This window comes from Ursus americanus, chromosome 21 (genome assembly GCF_024610735.1).
Source record: "Ursus americanus isolate L20-20 chromosome 21, mUrsAme1.1.p, whole genome shotgun sequence".
Lineage (NCBI taxonomy): Eukaryota > Metazoa > Chordata > Mammalia > Carnivora > Ursidae > Ursus > Ursus americanus.
This window is the reverse complement of record NC_142147.1, coordinates 53,987,224-54,012,131: the sequence shown is the minus strand read 5'-3', so window position 1 is coordinate 54,012,131 and position 24,908 is coordinate 53,987,224. Positions and strand designations below refer to the sequence as shown.

The 24,908-nt window shown below is 42.4% G+C and overlaps 1 protein-coding gene across 2 annotated transcripts in view; it reads right to left on the bottom strand.

Annotated features, from left to right (window-relative positions):
• The window catches only part of LOC123786897 (KRAB domain-containing protein 5-like), a 66,709-nt gene that overhangs the window by 27,804 nt on the left and 13,997 nt on the right, over window positions 1-24,908 (bottom strand). For both annotated transcript variants that reach the window (XM_045789231.2, XM_087871148.1), the window contains exons 2-5: window positions 16,940-17,027; window positions 9,973-10,061; window positions 3,905-3,978; window positions 51-177 (exon numbers count right to left, since the gene is read on the bottom strand). In XM_045789231.2, coding sequence (XP_045645187.1) covers window positions 51-177; window positions 3,905-3,976 — 199 coding nt within the window. In that variant the 5' untranslated portion in view covers window positions 3,977-3,978; window positions 9,973-10,061; window positions 16,940-17,027. The remainder of the gene's footprint in view (window positions 1-50; window positions 178-3,904; window positions 3,979-9,972; window positions 10,062-16,939; window positions 17,028-24,908) is intronic.

Sequence of the window (24,908 nt, the reverse complement as noted above, 5' to 3'; positions counted from 1 at the left end):
GAATGAAACCCCGAGTGGGGCTTGGGAAATCTGGAAGGAGTCATCCTCACCCAAGAACAGGAGGTGTCCGTAGTTCTCCAGCATCACGTCCCTGTACAGTTCCCGCTGCGTGTGGCTCAGGCATCGCCACTCCTCCTGGGAGAATTCTATGGCCACGTCCCCGAATGTCAGCAGTCCCTGCAAGACATACCACCGTCACCAAGTGGCCATTGACAGAGTTCACAGTGGTCCCTAAGATCAAGAGGGAGTTAGTGTCACCAGCTAGACCCCAACATCTGACCTACACTGCTTACCACTGTACCCCCCAAATTAGATCCCACATTTTACTTCAGTTCTTCTGTCCACCTTATCCTTTACTTCAGCCAAAACACCCCGTGGGCAGAGTCTCCTGCGGGGAAAACAGAAACTATCCAATGAAACGTAATGACCGCCCAGCGGGGGTGCTTGGGCTAGCCCAGTTTGAGGCAGAGGGACCCGGATGTATCCCATGGAGTGATCTAGTTACCTTTACCTCAACATAAAGCTAATATTCTCCACCCACGGAGAAGCACAAACCTCAGTTACCGAACGTGCAAAGGGATCAGGTTTAACCGAGGTTATTATCTCAGAGTTGACTGAAAACGACAAGCAGGTCAATATGCTGAGAGGACTCTACGCCAATGTTCAAAGCAGGCGTCAAATGTGAGAAGAATGATGGAAAAAAAGGTTATCCACACAAAAATCAATGTCTTTACATTTCATGCACCCATCCATACATTTAGGAAGTAGTTATATACACATGAAAAGTGATAGAGTAGAAAATTCTCATGATGAGTAATTTAAGAACCATTTACAATGATGTAACATTTATAAGTCAACTTGTGTATGATGATGTCTCTATCTTTTATTCACACTATCAACACAAACACAGAGAATGATACACATAAAACAGCTATTATTTAGGAGTCTGGTATGGTGAAGGATAGAGGCAGAAGAATGTTCACCTTTAACTCAGAAGGCTGACCCACCGACGGCATAGCTCTGCTAAGAGTCAAATACATACGACTTGTTACCTTAGGGTCTCTTAACTGCCTGTACATTTCACCGATATTAACATCGAACGGAGAGAAAGCATGGGAGAGATTGGGAAAAGTAACAAGCAGAAATTCAAAGAAACCTTTCTGATCTTAAACTCGGTGCACCTACCCTCGCCCTTGAACACTAAGCATAAAACCACCAGCTTCACGCAGCCAACGTGCAGCTCTTTCTGCCCACAGCTGCTGTCCCCAAGCTACTCAATAAACCTACTCTCGGGCACCATAACACATCTCAAGAATTCGTTCTTGACCGTCATGCTCAGGGATCCCACAATATTGTATTTCATTGAATGTTTTTGTTTTAATCATCATCTGTGATTTATTTCACGATTTTAAGACACTCAAACATGTTAATTATAGGATTCTTGTTTTCTTCTTCTGAAAATACAAGGAAGGAAATAGGGCTCCTGGGTGATGCAATGGCTTAGGTGTCTTACCCTTGATTTTGGCTCAGGTCATGGTCTCAGGGTCCTGGGATCCACTCAGCACGGAGTCGGCATGAAATTTTCTCCTCCCCCCTCTGCCTGTACCAGGATCACCTCTCCTCCTCTTTCACACACACTAGTTCTCTCACTCGCAAATATTCTTTTTTTTTTTTTCAATAAAGAGAATGTCTATAACATGAGTATGGAATAAAGTAAAAACTCACAGGATGGGGGTCTGACTGACATAGATCCCCCAGGCCCAGAAGTCAATACTATCAACTACAAGAAGGTGAGAGTCTTCATTTGTGCAGTGGAAACTGATGTGAGAGGGGCTGGGAGCAAATGGTCAAGACGTGTTCTTGAGACATTTTTCGTCTCATCTGTCCCTGATGAAACCTCAGGGACAGGACCTGTTGGCAGAAGAGCTACAGTGTGACTGTGAGAAGGTACTGACTATAAACTCTTCATGTAGGGGTAGCGATAACAGAAGTCTCTGAGGGGATTTTCCTATGTTCAAGAGGATCCTGGAGGTCTGGCTATGGTCAAGCTAAGGTTGCTTTTGCCTCCAGCAAAGCATTAACAGTAAGGCACTTGTGAGGAAAGTCATTTGAGGAAAGTCATACTTTCCATGTGCCAAGTATTTATCTGTGGGCTGCGAGTTGCAAGGACATTTCCTTCTCCTCTACGTTTCTTTTGCTTTGTTCTCCTGATCAGAAACTACAAGCAAAGGCAAAATCAGAAGAAGCTTCCAGGTGAAATGGAATGGTTTCGGCCCATCACCCAGTAAATCTGTCCAAAACCCTTAGGAATTAACAAGGACAACGTGAGCCTTACAGGGGGAGCTATCTGGCAGAGCAACAAGCCATTACAAGAAGTTAACATCAGCCCTAATGACCAAGTTGATCATCAGCGCCTAAGGCACACTGAAGGACCTGTTGCTTGGTGTTGAGTAAGGGGGGCGGGGGGTTAGAGAGGGGTGGATAGGTATGGGGCTAAGTGACCAGGCTCACCAAAAATCCCAGGAAAGGGGGGACATAAAGGAAACAAGAGCCAAGGGAATGTGACCAGACCACCTCATTTGTTTTAACCACCTCATTTGTTTTAAACACCTGAGATGACATATTCAAAGGAGAAGTAATCATGGTGCTATCAGCGGTGACGTCAAGGAGATTGAAGGTCCCCGGTCAGTTTTCTATAAAAGACCAACTATAAAGGCGCTGGGTGGCAACCATTCGGGACCCCGCTCACTCTAGAAAGCTTGCTTTCTGTTCTCACCTTCACGTGATAATCATTTCCCCCTTTTGCGCCTGATATGCATTCTGCTCCACCAGACAAAAACCTGGCACCAGCGTGTTCCTTCTAGTGGCCTCCTTTCAGGCAAACTGGCTTGAGTGCTGGAATGGGGGAAGGGCCGGTGACTATCTGCCTGAATGCAGACAGGCCCAGGAGCGACCCACCCCCAAATAGCCATAGGCCCTAACCAACCAATGGGCTACTTACAACCAGGTTCAGTTCCCAAAAAAGGGAAGATTCCATCTGTCCCCAGACTGTCCCATCTTTCCCTTTAAATCTATGCCACACCCACTACCTCCAAGCACAAGGCCTGTCTGGTGTCCTTCCCCACCCCTGCCCCCTTGCTGTGCATTCAATGACCTCCTGGCTCCTTGTTCTGGCTCAGCTGAAATCTGTCACTTCCCCTGCCAAGGGCCTGTACCTGATCCTCACCCAAAATCCCCATCTGATGAAGAGACACCCCATTTAGGGACCACATTCTCATAGCCCCTAAACAGTAAATCAGAATGTCAATTAAATTATGAGAATACAGTCGATTTATACAACCTTCAATCACATACACTGTCTCTGTTCTGTAATACGTAGTGTATTTTAGACACATTCTGAAGAATATGAACACCCTTCTTTATTCAGAGAATATTCCAAGTGACTCTGGATATTGTATCATATCCACTGTTTATTTGTGCATTTTCTTACTCCTTACTCTACGCAGAGCAGATAAAGCTTCCAGATGGGGCCTAAAAAATACCATTTTCCTTCACGGATAACCCAGGACCAGACCCCTTCAGCAACAGGAATCTTTTAACTCAACACCTTCCCGTGGACCTGTCACCAAGGGGCTATTTTCCATACTGGCAGGCAGGTCCTTCATTGAAAGTGACATCTGTTGATGGCCTACTCTAAGCCAGGCTGGAGAGAAGGGATAGAAGGTTCTGGCTGATTAGAGAGAAGTGTTCTAAAGGCTTAATCTTCAGTATCATGTTTGAAAAGGTGTAAAAATTGGATGTCAGAAACATCAGAACTAGGACATTCATTATTTGCAATCTCTAAATGTGAGGAATTTCAGGAGAAAAAGATGACAGGGCCGCTGAACTCAGACGCAAGGCTTACCTGAGAACTGGCCATTTCTTCTTCCCTTTGTCCTCCAGACTTCTTGCTCAGAAGGATTCCAGGAGAAATCATAGCTGCAGCAGGAGAAAATGCCTTTAATGCCCCCAACAGGGCGACTTCACCCAGAAACTGCTTGCCTGAAGGTAGGACTTTGAAATGCAGAAAAGCCCAATTTCCTTGTCCTTTGTCAGGAGCTATTCAGAAAGGATGAAGTCTCCTTGGAGAACAATTTTAGAGTTTTTCCTTCTCTGCTTTCAGGGGGCCTCCCCCAGCACAGACACACACAACTTCTGCTAGAGCAGAAAGAAGAAACATGTGCTGCATGGACCTGATGCTTCCAGATTCCCGTGGCAGCGCCCGTGTTACCTCTCCTGAGCCAAGCCTGCCCTCAACTGTCTTCTATTCATGGTTAAGCCTGCTTACCCCTGGCTTCACCTAGAATCACCTGGACCATTTAATGACAACATCACAGCTGTTTCCCCCCTCACCCACTGACAGACTCTGGGGTGGGGGGCACAGGATTTGATCCCTTCTCGAACCTCCACACGTGATCCTATTGGGAAGCATTTGGGGAGGTGACCAGGCAAAAAGCAGTAATCAAGGCTGTCGTTGTTATTCCGATTTATTCCATGACTTGTCGATGGATCACAGTCTGTGGACATTTACACTTTCTCCCTCTTTCTGCTACAGGGAGGGAGCCACCCTTACAAATGGAGCTTTCCCTTAGAGATGCAAATGTCTGCTACAAAAATAACCAGACTAGGTTTCAGAGGTTTTTCTGGGTCAGCTGTTACTTCTTCTTCTTCTTCTTTTTAAGATTTTATTTATTTGAGTGAGAGAGGGAGAGAGAGAGAGAGAGAGCACAGAAAGGGACAGTAGCAGAGAGAGGGAGAAGCAGACTCCCCACTGAGCATGGAACCCACCGCGGGGGTTTGATCCCAGGGCCATGACTGAGCCAAAGACAAGCGCTTAACAGACTGACGCACCCAGGCACCCCTGTCTGCTCTTTAAAATACCAGCCGAAAAGAATCCTTATGCTAACGAGACATATGCTGGGGTGACAACATGTGCTCCGTCAGTAGGTAAATGGTTACTTTCATAACTAACTGCCACAGACTTTTCCAAAGGGAATGTACGTTGTTCACTCCCATCAGCAATACATGAGCACTCTAATTCCCCAACATGCTCCCTGAAATTTGGTGTGAACCTTTTTCTTTATCTTAGCCACTCTAGAAAATACGGAGTCGTTTCTCTCGGCTAAAAATGAAGCTTCCTACAGTTCTCCTGGTGACTGCACTGAAAGCACGTAAACACATAAAGTTGAACAGAAATCAAAATGGCTACATTAAAACATCAGCAAGCCTTGATATTAAACTAGGGATCCTTTTCCCTCTCTTCTCCAACCTTCCACTCTCCCCTTCTTAGCCTTTCCTTTCCAGCACTGGGTCCCACCCTGAAAAGGTGATGGACACAGCTGGCGGCACAGACACATTTCCTGGTGGAACCGGCTAGATCCTGTAGGGATTTCCCGACAAATACCCCACCCCTTCCACTGGGGGGCTTGCTGTTTTGAAGGCCCTGACCTGCTGCAGCCTCTCTTCCTGGCAAAGTAATTAACCTGTTGTTCCTCTTGATCCCCAGCTCTGTCTTCACGTTCTATTTTGGCTCCGAAGCACGGAGGTCAGGTTTTCACAGCAGAATGTGAAGAAGAGGAACACATTTATCTTCCTCCATTCTCAATTCCTTGGCCAGTTTAATATCTAAGGGGACATAAGAGATTCACAAGGGAAAAAGAAAGTGATGTCTTACTTAGGGGAGACTCAGAGACATGAGGCTCAAAGACAGGCGACTGATGCCTACATACCACTGTGACTTAAGAAGGGGTTGGGGATTTAGCATTTCAGAAAGGGGAAGCATATGCACAGGAGAAAGGAGAGAGCAACTGAACTGTCCTGCACAAGCTCGCCCTGGGCACCATCTACCCTGCCCAGCACCTCCTTCATGTCTACAGGGAGCCGCCGGGAGTCTGCTCTCAAATAGTGGTACAGATTCCAGTGCCCCCCTTTGTACTGATTAACTGCCCTCGAGTTACATGATCCAACTAATCCTGTACTTCCAAAACCAAAATGGGGGAAAATCCTTTTTGACATTCTGTCAAACTCCGTATAATTAAAAACACCGCACAAAGTCAGCCCCTTTATTTTACAATGACCTTTGGCATGTTTTATTAGTCACTCTGGCTCTTTATTTTGACAGAGGTAAGAAGCTAACCTGCATGCTTTTCTATTCCCTTTGCATAGAATATCTTTTCCACACCTGCACTTTCAGTCTGTGTTCTTAAAGCTGAAGTGAGGGTGCCTGGGTGGGTCCGTCGATTAAGTGTCTGAGTTCGGCCCCAGGAGTCCCCAGATCAAGTCCCATATCGGGCTCCTCGCTCATCAGGGAGTCTACTTCTCCCTCTGACCCTGCCCTCTCTCGTGCTCTCTCTTGCTCTCTCTCTCTCAAACACAAAAACAAAAACAAAACTGAAGTGAGTCTCTGGACGACTGTATACAGTTGGGTCTTGTATTTCTTTCTATTCAGGCAATCTGTATCTTTGGATTGGAGTATTTAGTCTGTTTATATTTAAAGCAAATATCAACACAAGTATGGACTTACTGCTGTCATTGTTTTGTTTTCTGGCTGTTTAGAATTATTTGACCCTTTCTTATGCATTTGCTATCTTTGTGATTTGATGATTTTCTGAACGGGTATACTTAGCTTATTTTCTCCCTCCCCATTCTGTATCTGCTACTACATTTTTCATTTTGTGAGTACCATGAGGCCTAAAGAAGACATCTTCTAGGAGTCTATTTTAACTTCTTTTTTTTTTTTTTTTCAAAGATTTTATTTATTTATGTGACAGAGAGACAGCCAGCGAGAGAGGGAACACAGCAGGGGGAGTGGGAGAGGAAGAAGCAGGCTCACAGCAGAGGAGCCCGATGTGGGACTCGATCCCGGTACGCCGGGATCACGCCCTGAGCCGAAGGCAGACGCTTTAACGACTGCGCTACCCAGGCACCCCTCTATTTTAACTTCTTACCAGCTTAATTCTGAATACTAAAACACTTTCACAACTCCGGTAATTCTTTAAAAACGTGGATGTACAATTGCATCACAACTCCGGTAATTCTTTAAAAACGTGGATGTACAATTGCATCTCATTTCATGGAAGAGAAACTCCATCCTTTCTATCATCCCTGGAAAGCAAAAAGCCTCTCATATAAAGGGGAGCAGACCATGCTGAGGGTGATACATGAGGGATAGGCAAAAAGCTGGTGTGTTTTACTGGATTCTATTTTTCCCTGATAAACTCTTCTGCAACTTGAGTTCTTTCCTCATTTTCAGACCACTTAACTGTGCCATAGTTCTTTAGCAGCAAAAAGCAATCAAACATCCTGACTAAGAATTTTAGTACCAACACAATTAAAATGAAAAGACAATAATTTCTATGCTGATTTGCACAACTCCATGAAATCAGTTTGGAAATTAAATAATATGGACATTTGGTGGGAAAATATAATCTAAATATTGGTCTCAGCATTATTAGCAATTCTAAAGAGAACAATACCCATGAAGACAGCGAATGTTATAAAAGAGCCTCTCACAAAAACCAGGAGAAAACAGTTTAATAAGCAGATTCTGAACAGGGGAAAAAAGCAGACTCTGCTGTGTTAAAAAAATATCATCAATTCATTTCTACTGAGTTTAAGAGCACTGAATGGTTACCAATGTTCTCACATTTTTGTAACAGGCTTTAGTTTTCTAATTACTGAAGAAACATTGAAAAAGTAACTTCAATCCTTTCAAATTTCAAGGAAACCTATCCATATTTGATCCCTGTCTCCTTCCCAAAGCCACAATTGCCAAGGCATGGATTAGAGCCGTAAGAGGAGACAACTTATATTCTATACACACATATAGAGACCACATCTACACACAGGTGCAAACACAAGCCTGTATTAACAGTCAAACATTCAAATACAGAATCATATATACTCACACACAGTCACTTGCCTACTCACACACACAGTCCCAATTCACAAATATCCATGCAGAGACACACACCACATACAGGCTCCCTTTCACCATACTTTTTTTTTTTTTTTAAGATTTTATTTATTTATTCGACAGAGATAGAGACAGCCAGCGAGAGAGGGAACACAAGCAGGGGGAGTGGGAGAGGAAGAAACAGGCTCATAGCAGAAGAGCCCGATGTGGGGCTCGATCCCATAACGCCGGGATCACGCCCTGAGCCGAAGGCAGACGCTTAACCGCTGTGCCACCCAGGCACCCCACCTTTCACAATACTTATAGTGAAACACACTTATGATGACACTAACACAGTCACACTCAGGTTCATAAAAATCTCATTCAGTCACATGATGGAAGTGTTTGTATATGGAAAAAACAGGATTAGCTACAGTCCCCTGGATGTCTGAAAACAAAAGCCCTTTCCACTCTTTCATTCTTTCCAACATAGCAAAGCTCTACAAGGACCATATTCGCAACATGTGCCACTGAAAGAATAAGGAGCGCTGCCACTTTAGGTCGAGGTGCTTGGCATGAAGATGGGGAGTGACACCGTGGGGTAAGAATGAGGGCACAGGGATAAATGGAGTGCAGAGAGTCTAGGGGCTTGGGATAACAGAGCCAAAGGGGAAGAAAGGACAGGACCTGTGTTAGTTTCCTAGGGCTGCTGTAACATATTAGCTCGACTGGGTGGCTAAACAAACCAAAAAACTATCTCACAGTTCTGGGGGTTCTTAGATGTCTGAAGTCAAGTTGTTGACAGGGCCACAATTTATCTCAAGAATTGAGTCTTCCCTCTTTCTAACTTCTGGGGACTGTCAGCTCTCCTTGGCCTTCCTTGGCTAGTAGATGCATCTCTCAGTCTCTGCCCTCATCATCGCACACTGTTTTGTGTGTCTGTAAATTTCCCTCTTCTCATTAGGACAGCAGGCATTGAACTTAGGTTTACCCGAAACCAGTATGACCTCACATCAACTTAACTGCATCTGCAAAGATCCTACTTGCCCAATAAGGTTACAATGACCGTACTGTGGATTAGGACTTGAGCGTATTTATTTGAGGCACACTGTGTAACCCACTACAGGGCTGAAAGGCATTAGGGAGTTAAATGTCACTGAGGGATTAAAGTACACTACAGGTTTGAAGGTTGGGGGTGGGTGTATGCAGGGATATGTATGTTGAGGGAGTAAGAGGGTGGAGGAAATCATGGGAAGGAAGGGGATAATGGATGAGGAATTAATTGGCAAAAAGGATTAAGAGGCAAGATTGGGTAAAAGCCATGCAAATTTTATTGCCTATGGCTTCCCATTGGATTCCCCTGTGTATTTTTTACAACTACCATCTCCAGTGTTCCAACCCCCAAGACTCTGGCACTTAGTACTTGATGGGGCCTAGCATCAATTAAGTCTGAATGATGTGACCCAGGATATTCCGCTGTGAGACCAAAGTAAATACTGTGAGGCTCCCAGGTACATCTCTTGAGGACAGAGCACAGGGTCTGGTCAATGGGGAAGCCTCCATGGGGAGGACTGCTCTGCATAAGATTTGATAAGGGACGGTCAGTCTACCCCATATTCCTGATATTGTACCAGAATTTTTGTCTGCAGAAGACAAGTACACCCCAAAATAAGGGAGGAGTAAATCACATTGGGGCCTCCACTTCGAAACCCCCTCTATGTACAGATTTTCATATGCCGCTAGAAGCAATAGAAGAGCAGTCAGATCATATAGACCTTCACTGGCCACGGAGAGGCTTTCAACTCTCACTGTGAATGCCATGGAAGACACTGGAACAGAAGGGAAATCCTTAGAGGATGGAGGAGCATGGGAAGAGTGAGAAGACAAAAGATATTCCTCTGTGACCACCAGAGAATTAAACCTAGGCTTCCAGAATCATTCCATTCAAGCAGAATTTCCCAAACCACATTTAAGGCAGAGTTTTCTCCTTTGACCTTTGGCCCTCACCTGTGTCATCTGCTTCATTCATTCCCACTTACCTGGTGGTGTGTCTGTCTTTCTCTTTATGTCCTAGGGCTCTTTTCTTTTCCAAACCAGGTGACCAGATTCAGTCTAGAAACAGCAAGACCTGTTCATAAGGAAAAGAGACATGACTCTTGCTGGAGAATCTTCAATTTCACCATGCTCCGTAGAGAAAAGAGCACATTATAGAAAGTTATAGAAAACTATTTCTCCAAATGCTGTTTCCTGATGGTCTCTTTAGAATACTTACGAGCATTTTCAATTTTCAGTTCCTTAACTCCACTTTCAAGAACTACTGAATTAAAAATAAGGAACGGATATCTAATTTTAAGATGTGGGCAACAATATTCTATGCCGTTCAGTGCATTATCACTAATCTAGAGTGATGGTTAGAGATAACCTTAGAAAAGGGGAAGATTCACGATGTTTCATCTTAACATTTCCTTCTTTACATCAACAAATGCCTAGTTATTTCCTTGGAATTATTTATCATTTGTGCTTAATTACACTATAGAATTTAAGATACTTGAACATACAGAAATTACACAGTGCTTATTTCCTTTTGCTGAAAATAAAAACAAAGTAATGAAGAAAATACGTGTGACATTTTGGGGAACAAAATGGAACCTTACAGGCCCAAGGACGAATTTAGAACCTTTGCTTACAAAAGCCAGGATTTCCACAAATCAAATATGAGGGACTTCATTTTCCAAAGCAAACTACAAGAAAGAGAAACTAGAAGATGGGCGTTTCCACATTAACTATGATGATAAGTTTATGCCCATCTCTCAGTAAATTATTCTTATTTGGATAGATTCTTCTTAATGATAATGGGAACAATAACTTTATAGAGGGGGAATCTGGCAGAGAGGCCCTTAACGAAGTTCACAAAATTAACAGCTGTAATGAGACAAATTGATATCAGCTGCCTAATGCACGTGCAAGAACTCATCGCTGCTGTGATGCTTGCAAAATAAAAAACAACAGGATTCTAATCATGAGAAAATGGTTTTATGCACATTTCAAGTGACAGACAGCTCCCATATCCTATAGTCTTTAATGTATTTTAAATAGTAAGCCTTTCTTTGAACCAATGTAGACAGCAAGGCTTTCTTTTTCAGAATGTTGAGTTATTCTGGGAACCCAACAGCCACCTTGTTGATCATTTCCTCAATCTAGTTTCCGTAGACTCAGGGCACAACCAGACAAAACCTAAATACTATATATTCTCCTCCTTCACTGGGGTCCCGAAACCCAACCCATCTCCAGTGAACATCTTGGGTATCAACATATCCCCATGTTGATCCGTCACAGAATATTTTCAACAGTTACAGGTCATGAATTCATGGTAAGAATTCCTCAGGCTGTACAGAAAACCTGGTTCAAGAGAATGGAGAGATGGACCCAGGATATAAAAGAGGAATATCTAGGGGCACCTGGGTGTCTCAGTCGGTGAAACGTCTGCCTTCGGCTCACGTCATGATCCCAGGGTCCTGGGATTGAGCCCCATGTTAGCCTCCCTGCTCAGCGGGGATTCCGCTTCTCCCTCTGCTGCTCCCCCTGCTTGTGCTCTCTCTTGAGCTCTCTGTCAAATAAATACTTTAAAAAAAAAAACAAAAACAAAATAAAAGAAGAATATCTAAAGAACTTACTATTAAAAAAACTAATGTCTTAGGCAAGAACCCCAGAGGTAGAGAAGTAAATTTTTACAACTTCTAACTATACGACATTTCAGTAAGAAATGAGGACACAGCTCCTGAGCTAAGTCAAGACAAGATATACTAGAGAAGCAGCCATTTCTTACACTCCCTTCTGTTCTAGGCTTCTTTCTCGAGTGAGATTATATAGAGAAATCACACCTGGAAGCCTTTAAAGGCCTCAGCACAGCTTCTTCACCTGCTATCATCAGGTCAGAGGCAGAAGGACCTTGAAATGCACAAAAGGCCACCCTCTCCTTTGTCACAGGAAAGATTCAGAAAAAAGGAGCTCCCGTGTGGACATCTGCATGTGAGTTTCTCCCTCCCAGTTTCAGATGTCCTCCCCTCCCACAGACAGCCACAGATCCTGCCACAGCACGGGGAACGTGGGCTGCACTGACCTGCCCCTTCCAAGGGAAGGCCGAACACTCTGGTATCTTCTCTTCAACTGAAAGCAGCTCTCACAACTGTATCCGTGACTCCTTAGGCTTCACCCTGGTCTACCTGAGAAGCACCTGGAGCACAGAGGTAAAGCAGCACTGATGCTCTCACCCTGACCAATAGACAGACTCTGGCAGAGGGCACAGGTGATGGTGGTTCTGCAAACCCACCCTTTATTGTAAACCCAGGCTGATAAGCAATGATGTGCTTTCAAGTTTGAATGTGCACAGAAATCATTTAGCCTTCCAGGTCCCAAAGAAGAAATGGTGATTCTGCAGCTTTGGAATAGGGTCCAAGAACTGCTTTCACAAGTTCCTTCGTAGTGGGGACGCTGCTCCTGGAGACCCACAGTTAGTGGCCACACTGGAGAACGCAGGCACAGCGCACCTGAGCCCCCCACACCTGCCGTTTTATGTCAACACAAACAACTCCCGGTGAGTTCCCAGGAAAGAGTTTACTATTTACTTCTCACTGTTGTGAGTTTATTGTTGGTCCCAGCAAAGACCACCATCGCCATCCTGAAGGACCACATGTTTTCACAGCACTTTAAAGTTTACAGAAAGAAGGCTAGTGAGCACTCATGTCGGAGCAAGTCTCTTTTTGGAAAAGAACATGTATACATTGATTACTGAAATGTTTATTGAGCACTTACTTGTGTTTATAAGGAGGTTGTGGTGCACTGTGTTGGGAACTTCACACATACGATTTCATCCCCATAATACCCTGCGAGCTAGGTACTAGGTGTCCTGTAATAACCATGAGGATGTAGATTCTGGGTGCCACCTATCTGACTTGTCCTCAGTCTCCCTATTGATTAAAAAAAAAAAAAGGCTGTATACAATAAGAACTAAATAAACATGAATGAAGAATACAGAAAGGGTAGAAGTTCAGAGAGTTTTCATTGTTGTGATTACATTCTTTAATTTTTTATTTTTTTAAGATTTTATTTATTTATTTGATGGGGGGGAGAGAGAGAGAGAACGAACAAACAAGCAGGAGGAGCAGCAGGCAGGGGGACAGGGAGAAGCAGGGTCCCTGCTGAGCAAGGAGCCCAACTCGGGGCTTGATCCCAGGACTCTGGAATCATGACTTGAGCCAAAGGCAGACGCCCAACCAACTGAGCCATCCAGGTGCCCTACATTTTTTTTTAAAGATTTTATTTATTTAAGTCAGAGAGAGTGAGAGAGAGAGAGAGAGTGCACACATGGCAGGGGAGGGGCAGAGGAAGAAGCAGACTCCCTGCTGAGCAGGGAGCCTGAGGCTGGGCTCCATCCCAGGACCTAGAGATCACGACTTGAGCTGAAGGCAGATGCCCAACTGACTGAGCCACCCAGGCGCCCTGTGATTACATTTTTTAATAGGCTAGAAAAATGTTTGAGTTCATAAATAAGAGCAGTTTTCCTAACTGGATGTACTTTGTACACTTCCAACAGCAATACATAATTATTTTAATTCCTACATTCTTATTAAAATTTGGGGTTACCGATTTTGGGTTTTTTTCAAATTTAGCCATCCTAGAAAGTGCAAAGTGGCATCTTCTTGTTTCCCTGCTTTCTAGGAGAAATGGCTAAAGAAAATGTGAGTTTATAAAATTCAGCCTTAAAAAAAAAAAAAAAGAAAAAGGACATCCTTCCATTTGGAACAATGCTGGTGAGCCTAGAAGCAGTTACGCTATGTGGAATAAGCCAACACACAAAGGCAATTACTGTATTATCTCATTATAGCTGGAATCTAATAAAGTGGAACTCATCATAAAAGCAGAGTACAATTGTGATTGCCATGAGCTGTCTGTGGGTGAAGTGAGAGATGTTGGTCAATGGTACAAAGATTCAACTCTTCAAGATGAATACATTCTGGACATCTAAAGTACAGCATGGAGAATACAGATATGTCTATTATATTTGAAATTTGTTAAGAGAGTATATCTTAGATGTTCACAACAGAAATTAAAAAATTAAAAATCCTAACTATATAAGGTGATGGACATATTAATTGGCTAGATTGTTAAAATCATGTCAGAATGTATATAAATATTTATATTTTGTAACTTGAGCAACAGCTAAACCTGCAGGAAAGGAAAACAGGATTATGGGTGAAAGAATCCTGAAACACAGGATTTAATGGAAAAAAACAGAAATTAAGGCACTAATATATATAATCTTTTTCCCCTGTTTATCTGCTTCTGGGTTTCAGGAGCTGTGAGCACCAGCCCTGGAGAGATGAAAGGAACAGCCCCTCAGAACTGATCCCAGAGCCCCACCAGACCTGGACACAGCCTCAGAAGGGGATTTGATCTGGTCTGGGCTATGGGAGAGCTCACTATGGGCTCTGATCTCCTGGCCTCTGGGATAATTCCAGCTCTATCATTTCTAAGCCTGCCCAACAGAAATTTAACTCTCAGAGTTCATATTATTTTAATCTAGTTAGTCACTTCTGTCTATTTCATAAAATAAAAATCAACTTAACTCAAACATTTAGAATTTCCGGGACAATTATGTTAGAAACCTTATAAAGACGTATTTATTTATTTGAGAGAAAGAGAGAGAGAGTGAGTATACACAAGTGAGGGGAGAGAAAGAGGGAGAGGGAGAGAGAAATCTCCAGCAGACTCCACACTGAGCACAGGGTCCAACATGGGGCTCAATCCCATGACTCTGAGATCACAACTTGAGCTGAACCCAAAAGTCGGATGCCCAACCTACTGAGCCACCCAGACACCCCAGAAACCTTTCATTCTTAACAAGAATGTAAAATAAAGGCTACTACTAGTGCTAATAAAAATGCTTTGGTTCATAGATGATCCATCACGGGTGAAGCAGAAACTCGTACAACACAGAAAGGGAACTGTCCCAACTGGAGCAAAGTCCCCTGTATACTACCTCTTCCTTGCACTGACCCTACAATCCTGAATTCAACTATGTACCCATGGCTCTAGATTAAAGGTTCCCAGATGTAGGCATCATGACTCTTCATGTTTTTCTAATGACCAGATACCACGGAAACAAGCAGTTTCTATCTGTTTGCATCTCTACACTTGCTCAGTGTTCTTTACCACAGCACAAAAAACCTGGAGAGACTCCCATCTGGGTACCTAAGTCATGAACAAAGAACGTATGGGTAATATTTATACAGACAAATGCACACATAATTTTATTGGTAATTGATACATAGCTGATTCCTATTTGAATTAAATCCTACGCTGCCTTCAAATGTGCTGAGTTGAAAATTGTTATCCAAAAACATAAAACATAGATAAAAAACAAAAACACAGTAAATTAATATTGTGGAAACTATCATACAAAAGACAACATTGTTATGGAATTGCAAAACAAGAACAGGGAAAAAAACCCACCAAATTCTGAATAAAACATACACTCTTAAAATGATGTTTCTATATAATTATAATTTTAAACTGGGATTGTTGCAAAAAGCAAGTATTTGAAGCACCAGTCTGTGTTATATGGCAGTAAAATTGCTCAGAAAATTCACAACTATAAAATGCCCAAATAAAAATGTTACGAATAAGCATTTAAATAACACTGAGAAATTTGTTATTAATATAATACTCCCAGTTTTACACAGACTGCAAAGGCTGCAATTCATCTTTTAGAAGTAACAAAAGAAAACAAAACATTTCTGAATAAAGAAACACCATGAGTTGTAAAATATGCCGCACATCACTGGTATATAAAATAAACATTTAGGTATTACTTACACCACATTTCAGATACGTTTTGAGGAAAGTGGATGAAAATACTGATGATTATATTTATATTTATGAACAAAACATTTTAATAAATATGGGGATTTTTACTAATTACCTTACTTCTTTTTTTCTTTTTTTTTTTTTTTAAGATTTTATTTATTTATGTGACAGAGAGATAGCCAGCGAGAGAAGGAACACAGCAGGGGAGTGGGAGAGGAAGAAGCAGGCTCCCAGCGGAGGAGCCCGATGTGGGACTCGATCCCAAAACGCCTGGATCACGCCTTGAGCCAAAGGCAGACGCCCAACGACTGCGCGCTACCCAGGCGCCGCTAATTACCTTACTTCTTATAAAACACATGTACATTTAAGCACGTTCTATCAGAAATTTAGAATCCTTGGGGCGCCTGGGTGGCACAGCGGTTGGGCGTCTGCCTTTGGCTCAGGGCATGGTCTCGGCGTTATGGGATCGAGCCCCACATTGGGCTCCTCTGCTATGAGCCTGCTTCTTCCTCTCCTACTCCCCCTGCTGTGTTCCCTCTCTCACTGGCTGTCTCTCTCTGTCAAATAAATAAACAAAATCTTTAAAAAAAAAAAAAAAAAAAAAAAGAAATTTAGAATCCAAAATCACAGCTGAATTTCACAGGAAACTAATCATAAATTGAAAACATATAGGACATAGACAAAAGAACTTCATATAAATAAGACAAAACTAGAAAAATCAGTTTTTAAGAAATACGGTAACAACTGATGTCTGCTGCAATGCAAACATAGAACTTAAAAAATGGCTTAGCATAGAGTTCCTCAGAAATATGCACAGATTTCCCTAGGCCCCCAAAACTCATAGAAAAGCAGACAGATCACACAGGCCCTCATAGGCTATGGAAGGGTCTTTGGCCCTCCCTGTGAATATGATGGAAGACCGGTGTGGGGGTGGGGGGTGAAGGAGAATCTTAGAGGATGTAGAAGCATGGGGAGTGTTAGATAGGATTGTCCCTCTGTGATAGCAAGGGAAATGAACTGAAGATTCTGGAAAATTATCTCCATTCAAGCAGAGCTTCCCAAACCACATTTTAAGTTTTGGCTTCCCTCCTTGACCTTTGGACCTCACCTGTGTCATCTGCTTCATTCATTTCCACCTACCTGGTTGTACAGCTACTGCCTGCCTTCACTTCACATCCCAGAACTTTTTCTTCTGCTCCAAAAAGGCCTGGCTTAGATGTAGCAAAACCTGTTTATTTTTAAAAAGGGAATATGAGTTTTGCTGGAGATTCTGTAACTTGGAGTTCGGTATTGTCCTCAGTAAAAAAGAGAGGACATTGTAGAATTCTGAAAATGATTTCCCAAAATCCTGTTATTTTATTTATTCATAACAATTTTTACGGCAATTACAGGTTCTACTAAAACACCGGGAATGGCAAACAACAATCCTTTCTAAACATTTACTAGTCACTAGATAGCATTACAACAGTTTTTCATAAGTTAATGCAAAAAAAAAAAAAAAAAAAAAAGCCACACAAAAATAACTTATGAGATCAAACGTATTATTCTTTCTCTTTTATGAGAGTCTTCTGTCAAACATCCAGTAAATGGAAGAAACTAGGTTTTAACCAAGGTCATCTGACCTAAGAGTTTATGTAACACAACACACAGGTCTATACACAGACACTATTTTTTTTTTTTTAAGGTTTTACTTATTTATTTGACAGAGAGAGAGACAGCCAGCGAGAGAGGGAACACAAGCAGGGGGAGTGGGAGAGGAAGAAGCAGGCTCCCAGCAGGGAGCCCGATGCGGGGCTCGATCCCCAGGACCCTGGGATCATGACCTGAGCCGAAGGCAGACATTTAACGACTGAGCCACCCACGCGCCCCTATATACAGAGACTACCTTAAAGCAACGTTCCATGGGGGCCAAGGGCAGGCTGTCCTAAGATGGGACACTTGTCCATGAAGTGTTTTTTAAGTTAAATGCAACTGACACCTATAGGCCCAAGAGAAACTTTTGCTCCTCCTTTAACTACGGAGAAGGATCTACACTGTGGGTCTTTCCCAGAATAAGGGCTGTTATCAGAGAGAAATTTTATCTCGGTGACCCATCCAAACATCTGCTCTCCTTATTGCTTTGCAAAAACATTCCTATTCTCAAAGTAGCAGACCATTCTTAGTCCAGGATGCCATATATACTTCATTTTGCCTGACTCTGGGATTTCCATGTCTGTAGGGTTCTTTATACTTATGATATTAAATTTGATTTTTCTCCTCTTCATCTGTCTCATGTCCGTTTTGTTCTTAGTCCAGCTAGACGGACCTTGAAGGGGACAGAAATTCTTGCTCCTTGAAAGTATCAACTCGAAATGAAGCCAGCATCGGTTCAGAGGAGAGAATGCCCCCTCGGCCCAGCTATACCAGATAAGGAACATAGAGCCTAGGCTGAAGACATAGCAATGTAAGCCACTAGCCTACAGGGAGTTCATCAGCACTACCCTACAGGTATAACTATCAAGGCACCTAATAAAACCTCTAAGATAAGAAAGATATGTTACTGATTCAGAGTCTTTTGAGACAGAATACACCTCTGGGTACCAGGTGCAGCGGCACCATAAGTTATCAAGGAACATCTGCTAACATGGCCTCATGGGTCTCCAATGAACAGCACTCACCTTCTCAGTGATACTGAACCAAACCATGACCTTGGGCTCTCTGAACAACAGAATTTGACAAGAGGCCAAAGACGGGTCTCAGACAAGGCTTTACTGGGGCTTATGCTCCAGCACCAGGGAGAGAGCACAAAAGAAAGTGTCCTCAGGCTGACTCCTGAGGAGAGGTCTGGGAGAATTTTTTAAAAGAAACTTTGGTGGGAAAAGAGTGATGTCTAAGCATACAGTACGTGCTTAAAGGTCTTGCTTTTTCACATACTGCTTGTCTAATTAACATATTAAATCTCCACCCCTAGGCAGGATTTTTGGTATTAGAATGAGGGAAAGAGTCAGAGAAATTTCAGCACTGTGGTCCATCTTGGCGCAACCTGGTTTGGTCCAACCTTCATTAGTGTTCATAGTTAGCATCCTTCCTCCAAATTCCTTCATCATAACGTACTTATAAGGCATAGAGTTTTGGCTTCCCTCCCCCCCTTATGGAGGCAGCCAGAGAATGCTGGATTTCACAGTCAGTACTGAGAGGGCCTGAGTCCAGTCTCTGCTCTGTCTCATCAGAAGACCCTTGCCCCCAGTTTTCCCCTTAAAAATCTTCACTTGCAAGCCATCAAGGAGTTCAAGACTTTTGAGCATTAACTTCTCCCTTCTCCTGGGTGGCACCATAACAATAATAAGCTTATCTTGGTTCACTGCAAAAACTCAGTGTACGAAACTGATGAACACAGGGGCGCCTGGGTGGCTCAGTTGTTGTTAAGCGTCTGCCTTCAGTTCAGGTCATGATCCCAGGGTCCTGGGATTGAGCCCTGCACTGGGCTCCCTGCTCAGGGAAGAGCCTACTTCTCCCTCTCCCACTCCCCCAACTTGTGTTTCCTCTCTTTCTGTCAAATAAACAAATAAAATCTTAAAAAAGAAAGAAACTGATGAACATAGGGAAAGGGAAGGAAAAGTAAAATAGAACAGAATAAAAACAGAGGGAGACAAACCATAAGAGACTCAACTATAGGAAACAAAATGAGGGTTGCTGGAGGGGAGATGGGTGGGGAAATGGGGTAATTGGGTGATGGGCATTAAGAAGGGGACCTGATGTAATGAGCACTGGGTGTTATATACAACTGATAAATCATTAAATTCTACCCTGAAATTAATAATATGTTATCTAACTTGAATTTAAATAAAAGCAAAAAAAAAAAAAACAGCTCAGTGTAAGTTTTTACTGGCTTGCCACGCACAGGGGAGACAAACTCTCCTTTCCTTTGGTTACAAATTTGGTGACCACAGGGGATCTCAGTTCTGCCCAAGTTTCACTGGCCCTTGGCCAGTGGAAATATAGCAAGGCCCCATTCACCAGCTGCCCAGACTGCTTGGTCTAGGGACAGAACTGAGATGCTCCCATGACCAGATGCTGTTGGTCTATGGTGCTTTCATCTGCAGTAAGAGAAATAAGGCATCTGGCTGGGAGGAAGTCTCTTGGTGAATAACTGTGTGACAGACGTAGTAAAGAGAAGGGCCATATGCACCCCAACGTTCATAGCAGCATTGTCCACAATAGCTAAATCGTAGAAGGAGCCGAGATGCCCTTCAACAGATGACTGGATTAAGAAGTTGTGGTCCATATATACAATGGAATATTACTCAGCTATCAGAAAGAACGAGTTCTCAACATTTGCTACAACATGGACGGCACTGGAGGAGATAATGCTAAGTGAAATAAGTCAAGCAGAGAAAGACAACTATCATATGATTTCTCTCATCTATGGAACATAAGAACTAGGGTGATCGGTAGGGGAAGAAAGGGATAAAGAAAGGGGGGGTAATCAGAAGGGGGAATGAAACATGAGAGACTATGGACTATGAGAAACAAACTGAGGGCCTCAGAGGGGAGGGGGGTGGGGGAATGGGATAGACCAGTGATGGGTAGTAAGGAGGGCACGTATTGCATGGTGCACTGGGTGTTATACACAACTAATGAATCATCGAGCCTTACATCGGAAACCGGGGATGTACTGTATGGTGACTAACATAATATAATAAAAAATCATTATAAAAAATAAAAAAATAAAAAAAATAAAAAACACTTTCACGGGAAAAAAAAAAAAGAATAACTGTGTGACAACACAAGAGACATTTATTATTTGGTCTGAGTTTCAGCACATACTCATTTTGGTGAGGACTAGTCCTCTTCTGCTTACAAGAGAGTAAGAGCTCTGAGAGGCTACTCTGGGTCTGGTTCTGTGCTTATGTTATTTAAGTTGGTTTTGGCCAGCAGTGGGAAACACTGTTTCTGATCTAGCTCCCCACTTGCAGCCCAGTAGGTTCCATGTTACAAAATTGGTCAGTGTTCAGTTATGACTCTACCGAAAGGAAACGATGATTTTCTTTCATAATACTACATGGCCACAATACACTCTAGGGCCAAGAAAAGATGCCACTCTGTTTAGAACAAGGGTTGCAGGTCCAAAGGAAGGATGCATCGTCACAATTTTGCCAATCTAAATGCTTAATCCATTCTGTAGATGAGATTCTGAATGAATCCAAAGACAAGGGACATAAGCTCCTCACATCAGAGAATGGCAGAGGTCAACCTCAGTGCTCAGCAGTGGTCCCCATAGGGATTCTCATTTACAACTCAAATAATTTACTCTCCCAGGAGAAGTATAGAAGAATCAGCCACTAAGCTTTCCCAACACTTTCAGTGTAGCCAGGCTAAATCCAGAGAAAACCAAGGCACAAAACACAACCAACCATCACCAAGGGGACACCCGAAGAAGCAAGATCACTCTAATTAGCACATCGGTCCACAACTAAAATCCCTTAGGTACTGCCCAGCATTCAAACCCACTAAAATGGAAAATAAACCATCACAATGGGGAGAAAAGGGATGGAGAATCACCTTCCAGTACTCCAATGGAATTCATGTTTAATACACATGGATTATATATTTGCAAGTATCTAAATAAATGGAAAATTATACTAGGGGTGATTTTAATGTTCAAAGGGCTAAATGAGGATTCTTTGAAATACCTAATTAGTGTACTTAAACACCCACCTTGGGAGACCAACTATTAAACTAACAAACTGAGTGGGATATAGATTTTGGTTGGTATTTAGAAGCTTTTAAAAGGAACAATGACAAGATACTATTTGTGTAGGCAACAAATTAGAAGCCTTCTGAAATAGTGAACAAAAATGAGCTCAAGAATATCGACTCTTGTAGAAGTACTTCCTACAGCTCTTTTTATCCTTTATCCTTTATGCCAGGAAATGAGGCATTAAAATCAAATCCTCTGTTAGGAAAAAAGAGTTCCTGTCCTCTCAAAGGTCCTTCTAGCTGAACTAAGAATAAAACTGATATGATGCAGATTAACAGGAGAAAATAAAATTTAATCGATGTACATATGGGAAAACCACACAGACATGGAAATTCCAAAGACAGTCAGGAAAATAAGGTATATATACCATCTTGAACTAAGGAGAAAGGGGTAGTGGTCTTGAACTTCGGAAGGAAGGAATGCACTTCACAGGGTGAAAAGAAGAGCAATGTTTGGTATTTAGGTATTTGCCCTACCATACAGATGGGTCACTAAGATAAAATTTATCTGTTAATAACCCTTATTCTGGAAAAGACACCCAATTTAGATTCTTCTGTGTGGTTAAGGGAGGGACAAAAGTTTCTCTTGAGCCTGTCTCAAGTATCTTCAGCTCAAAATAATCCACATGAAAAAGTGGCACATTCTAGGGGTTCTGTCCTTAACCCTATCAGGACCAATGAAGCCCCTTGGAATAATAAGTCTGGTATTTTGCTTACAGTGTTGCTGGGAGCCTTACCAGGTGAGTAAGGAAGGTCACCTCCTGGCAGGCTCAAGAACCTCAAGATATTGTGGGGACATCAAGAAGAGAAGAAGTAACCCATATATGTACGTTGTGCAGGTGACTCTGGCAAGTATTTGGCTTGGCTTTTTTTTTTTTTAGGTTTTTATTTATTTATTTGACACAGAGAGAGAGACAGCCAGAGAGAGAGGGAACACAAGCAGGGGGAGTGGGAGAGGAAGCAGCAGGCTCCCAGGGGGGCAGGGAGCCCTATGAGGGGCTCGATCCCAGAACCCTGGGATCACGCCCTGAGCCGAAGGCAGACGCTTAATGACTGAGCCACCCAGGTGCCCCTTGGCTTGGCTTCTTAGCCTCAAAAGTCTGTTAAGAATTCAACCTGAAATATCTTATAAAGAGCTCCAGCAAAGCAGATTTAAAAGAACCTATATAGCCAGTCACTATTCCTCACCATTCCTACTGCACTTATGTAAATAATTAGGCCAAGTTTGTCAAAACTGGGCTTATTTCATAAACACATTTGTCTTAATTTGACTATCTTCAGTAAAAACGAGGGTGTTTTTAGAGAGAAAAATTATATTTTACTAACACACCTCTGTGGATGTTAGGTTCCAGTTCTGGTGTACTCTTTTAAAAATTTTTGTTGCTTGCCTATAAAATTGGGCTGGATCCTGAATTCTGGTTTCCCCAAGTATCTGGCTATGATTCTTCAAACTAACTTTTCCAATTTCCTCCCACTCTATTGACTTGGGATCACTGAGAACGAAAACTGCCCTTTTTCCCCCCCAAACTGAAACTAGAGGACTGCAGGTCAATTTCAGAGAAACTGCCACAATGGCCCGTGCTTTCACAATCTTCTTTCCTGTTGCCACATGGGCCACTCAGAAAGCTCATAGGAACATTTTAACTGCAGAACAGGAAAATCTCTGATTGCCACTGCCTGAGCTAGCACTGTCTGAAGAGGCTTCAAGCCTGACATCTAGAAATCTTCCCATTGATGGCGCTCAGGACTCAGACACTGGGTTTACCATCTGTTTCAACCATTTACCTGTGTGTTTTGTTTTGTTTTGTTTTTTTAAGTAGGCCACATGCCCATCGTGGGACTTGAACTCCCAACCCTGAGATCAAGAGTCTCCTGCTCTTCTGACTGAGCCAGCCAGGCACGCACTCTGGAATTCTTTAGATCGGAAATTTATGAATACATTTTATAATTCCTAGAAACATGTGATTTTCATAGCACAACTTCCAATAAAGCATAACATATGTTTACTAACAGACTCAAATATCTTTAGTTTCTCTGTAATAAGAAGCAAAAGCAGATAAAACTATGTTTAGTAATTAATGTTTCGTTATTTTACTTTATTTGGAAAAGATTTAGATGTCCTGTGAGTTTAAACCAATTTATCATTTAACCTAGCAAAACTTGAAAGTTTCAAAGGTTTTGAAAGCTATAAACCTTTTTACCTATTCAACCTACTTGCTCTTAACAATTACCCATGAAAACTCTATGAGACAGACAAAATTAACCATTATTTTGACGACACGAATAGTAACAGAGATAAGACTAATATAATAAATTTAGGTACAACAGAAGTTTTATATTTAATGCTGATAACTATAAAGATACATCCATTTTAATTAAACCAACAACCTTGAATAAGCTTCAATAACAAATATGTTACACCTATGTCTACTAAAAAGTCAATCAATATGTTCCCAACTGTCAGTTTTACCTGGGGCTCCTGTGGGGAAATCTAAAGTGGGAGGTGTAAGTCCAGGATCCTCTGGGCCCATTCATTTTGATTTGGGAGATGCTTCCATTTGAACCTCCAAAGGAGGTTTCTGTGAGGGTAGAATAGTAAGGGTAGGAGGAACAGATGCCAGGGTTGCCAGAGGTCTGTCTACTCTTTCTCCCTCGGGCAAAAGAGGCTTTTTCTCTGGTTGCTTTTCAGCCCTCTGCACCATTCATTCAAAAAATGTTCAAATGGATTCACTTTGGAACAGAAGGAGCATTCCCCCTCTTCCTACGCAAAAGTTCAGAAAGAACACAGATGAAACAAAACTAAACTAAAGGAAGCAGAGAGAACATCTGATAGCACTCCTTCTTCCTCCAAACCTGGAGCTTCACCAACTGAACAAAATATCATCCCAGTTTCTGGTTTATCCCCAAAAGTTGGAGATTCACCAAGTGAACCAAACAGCTTCCGAGACAAGCTAAGAGAGCCAAAACAAAACCCTGTTCTTGGAGGGACCATATTGGGAGAAAGAAATCCAAGAGACCCATTCAGTGGCCATCTTTCTTTTAAGCATAACATATACATGGGCAAGGTGGCGTTACAATAAAAAAATCCTTTTTTCTTGGTCCTAGGTTAATAACTAAAAAATAAACCCCAACCAGCTGGATTCTCCCTTGGGGGTTTGAGAGAGGACAGAATCAGCATTCCCCCATTTTCTACACACACACACACACACACACACACACACACACACACACGCTCATATACATGCACAATTTCCAACAGCAATCTTCCCAAAAGCATATCCTACATTCCCATTTATGTTACATCTGTTTCTTTTTTCCAATAGTATCTTATAAATTACAATGGCCCCTGCCACAGCTCAAGCTATGCAAG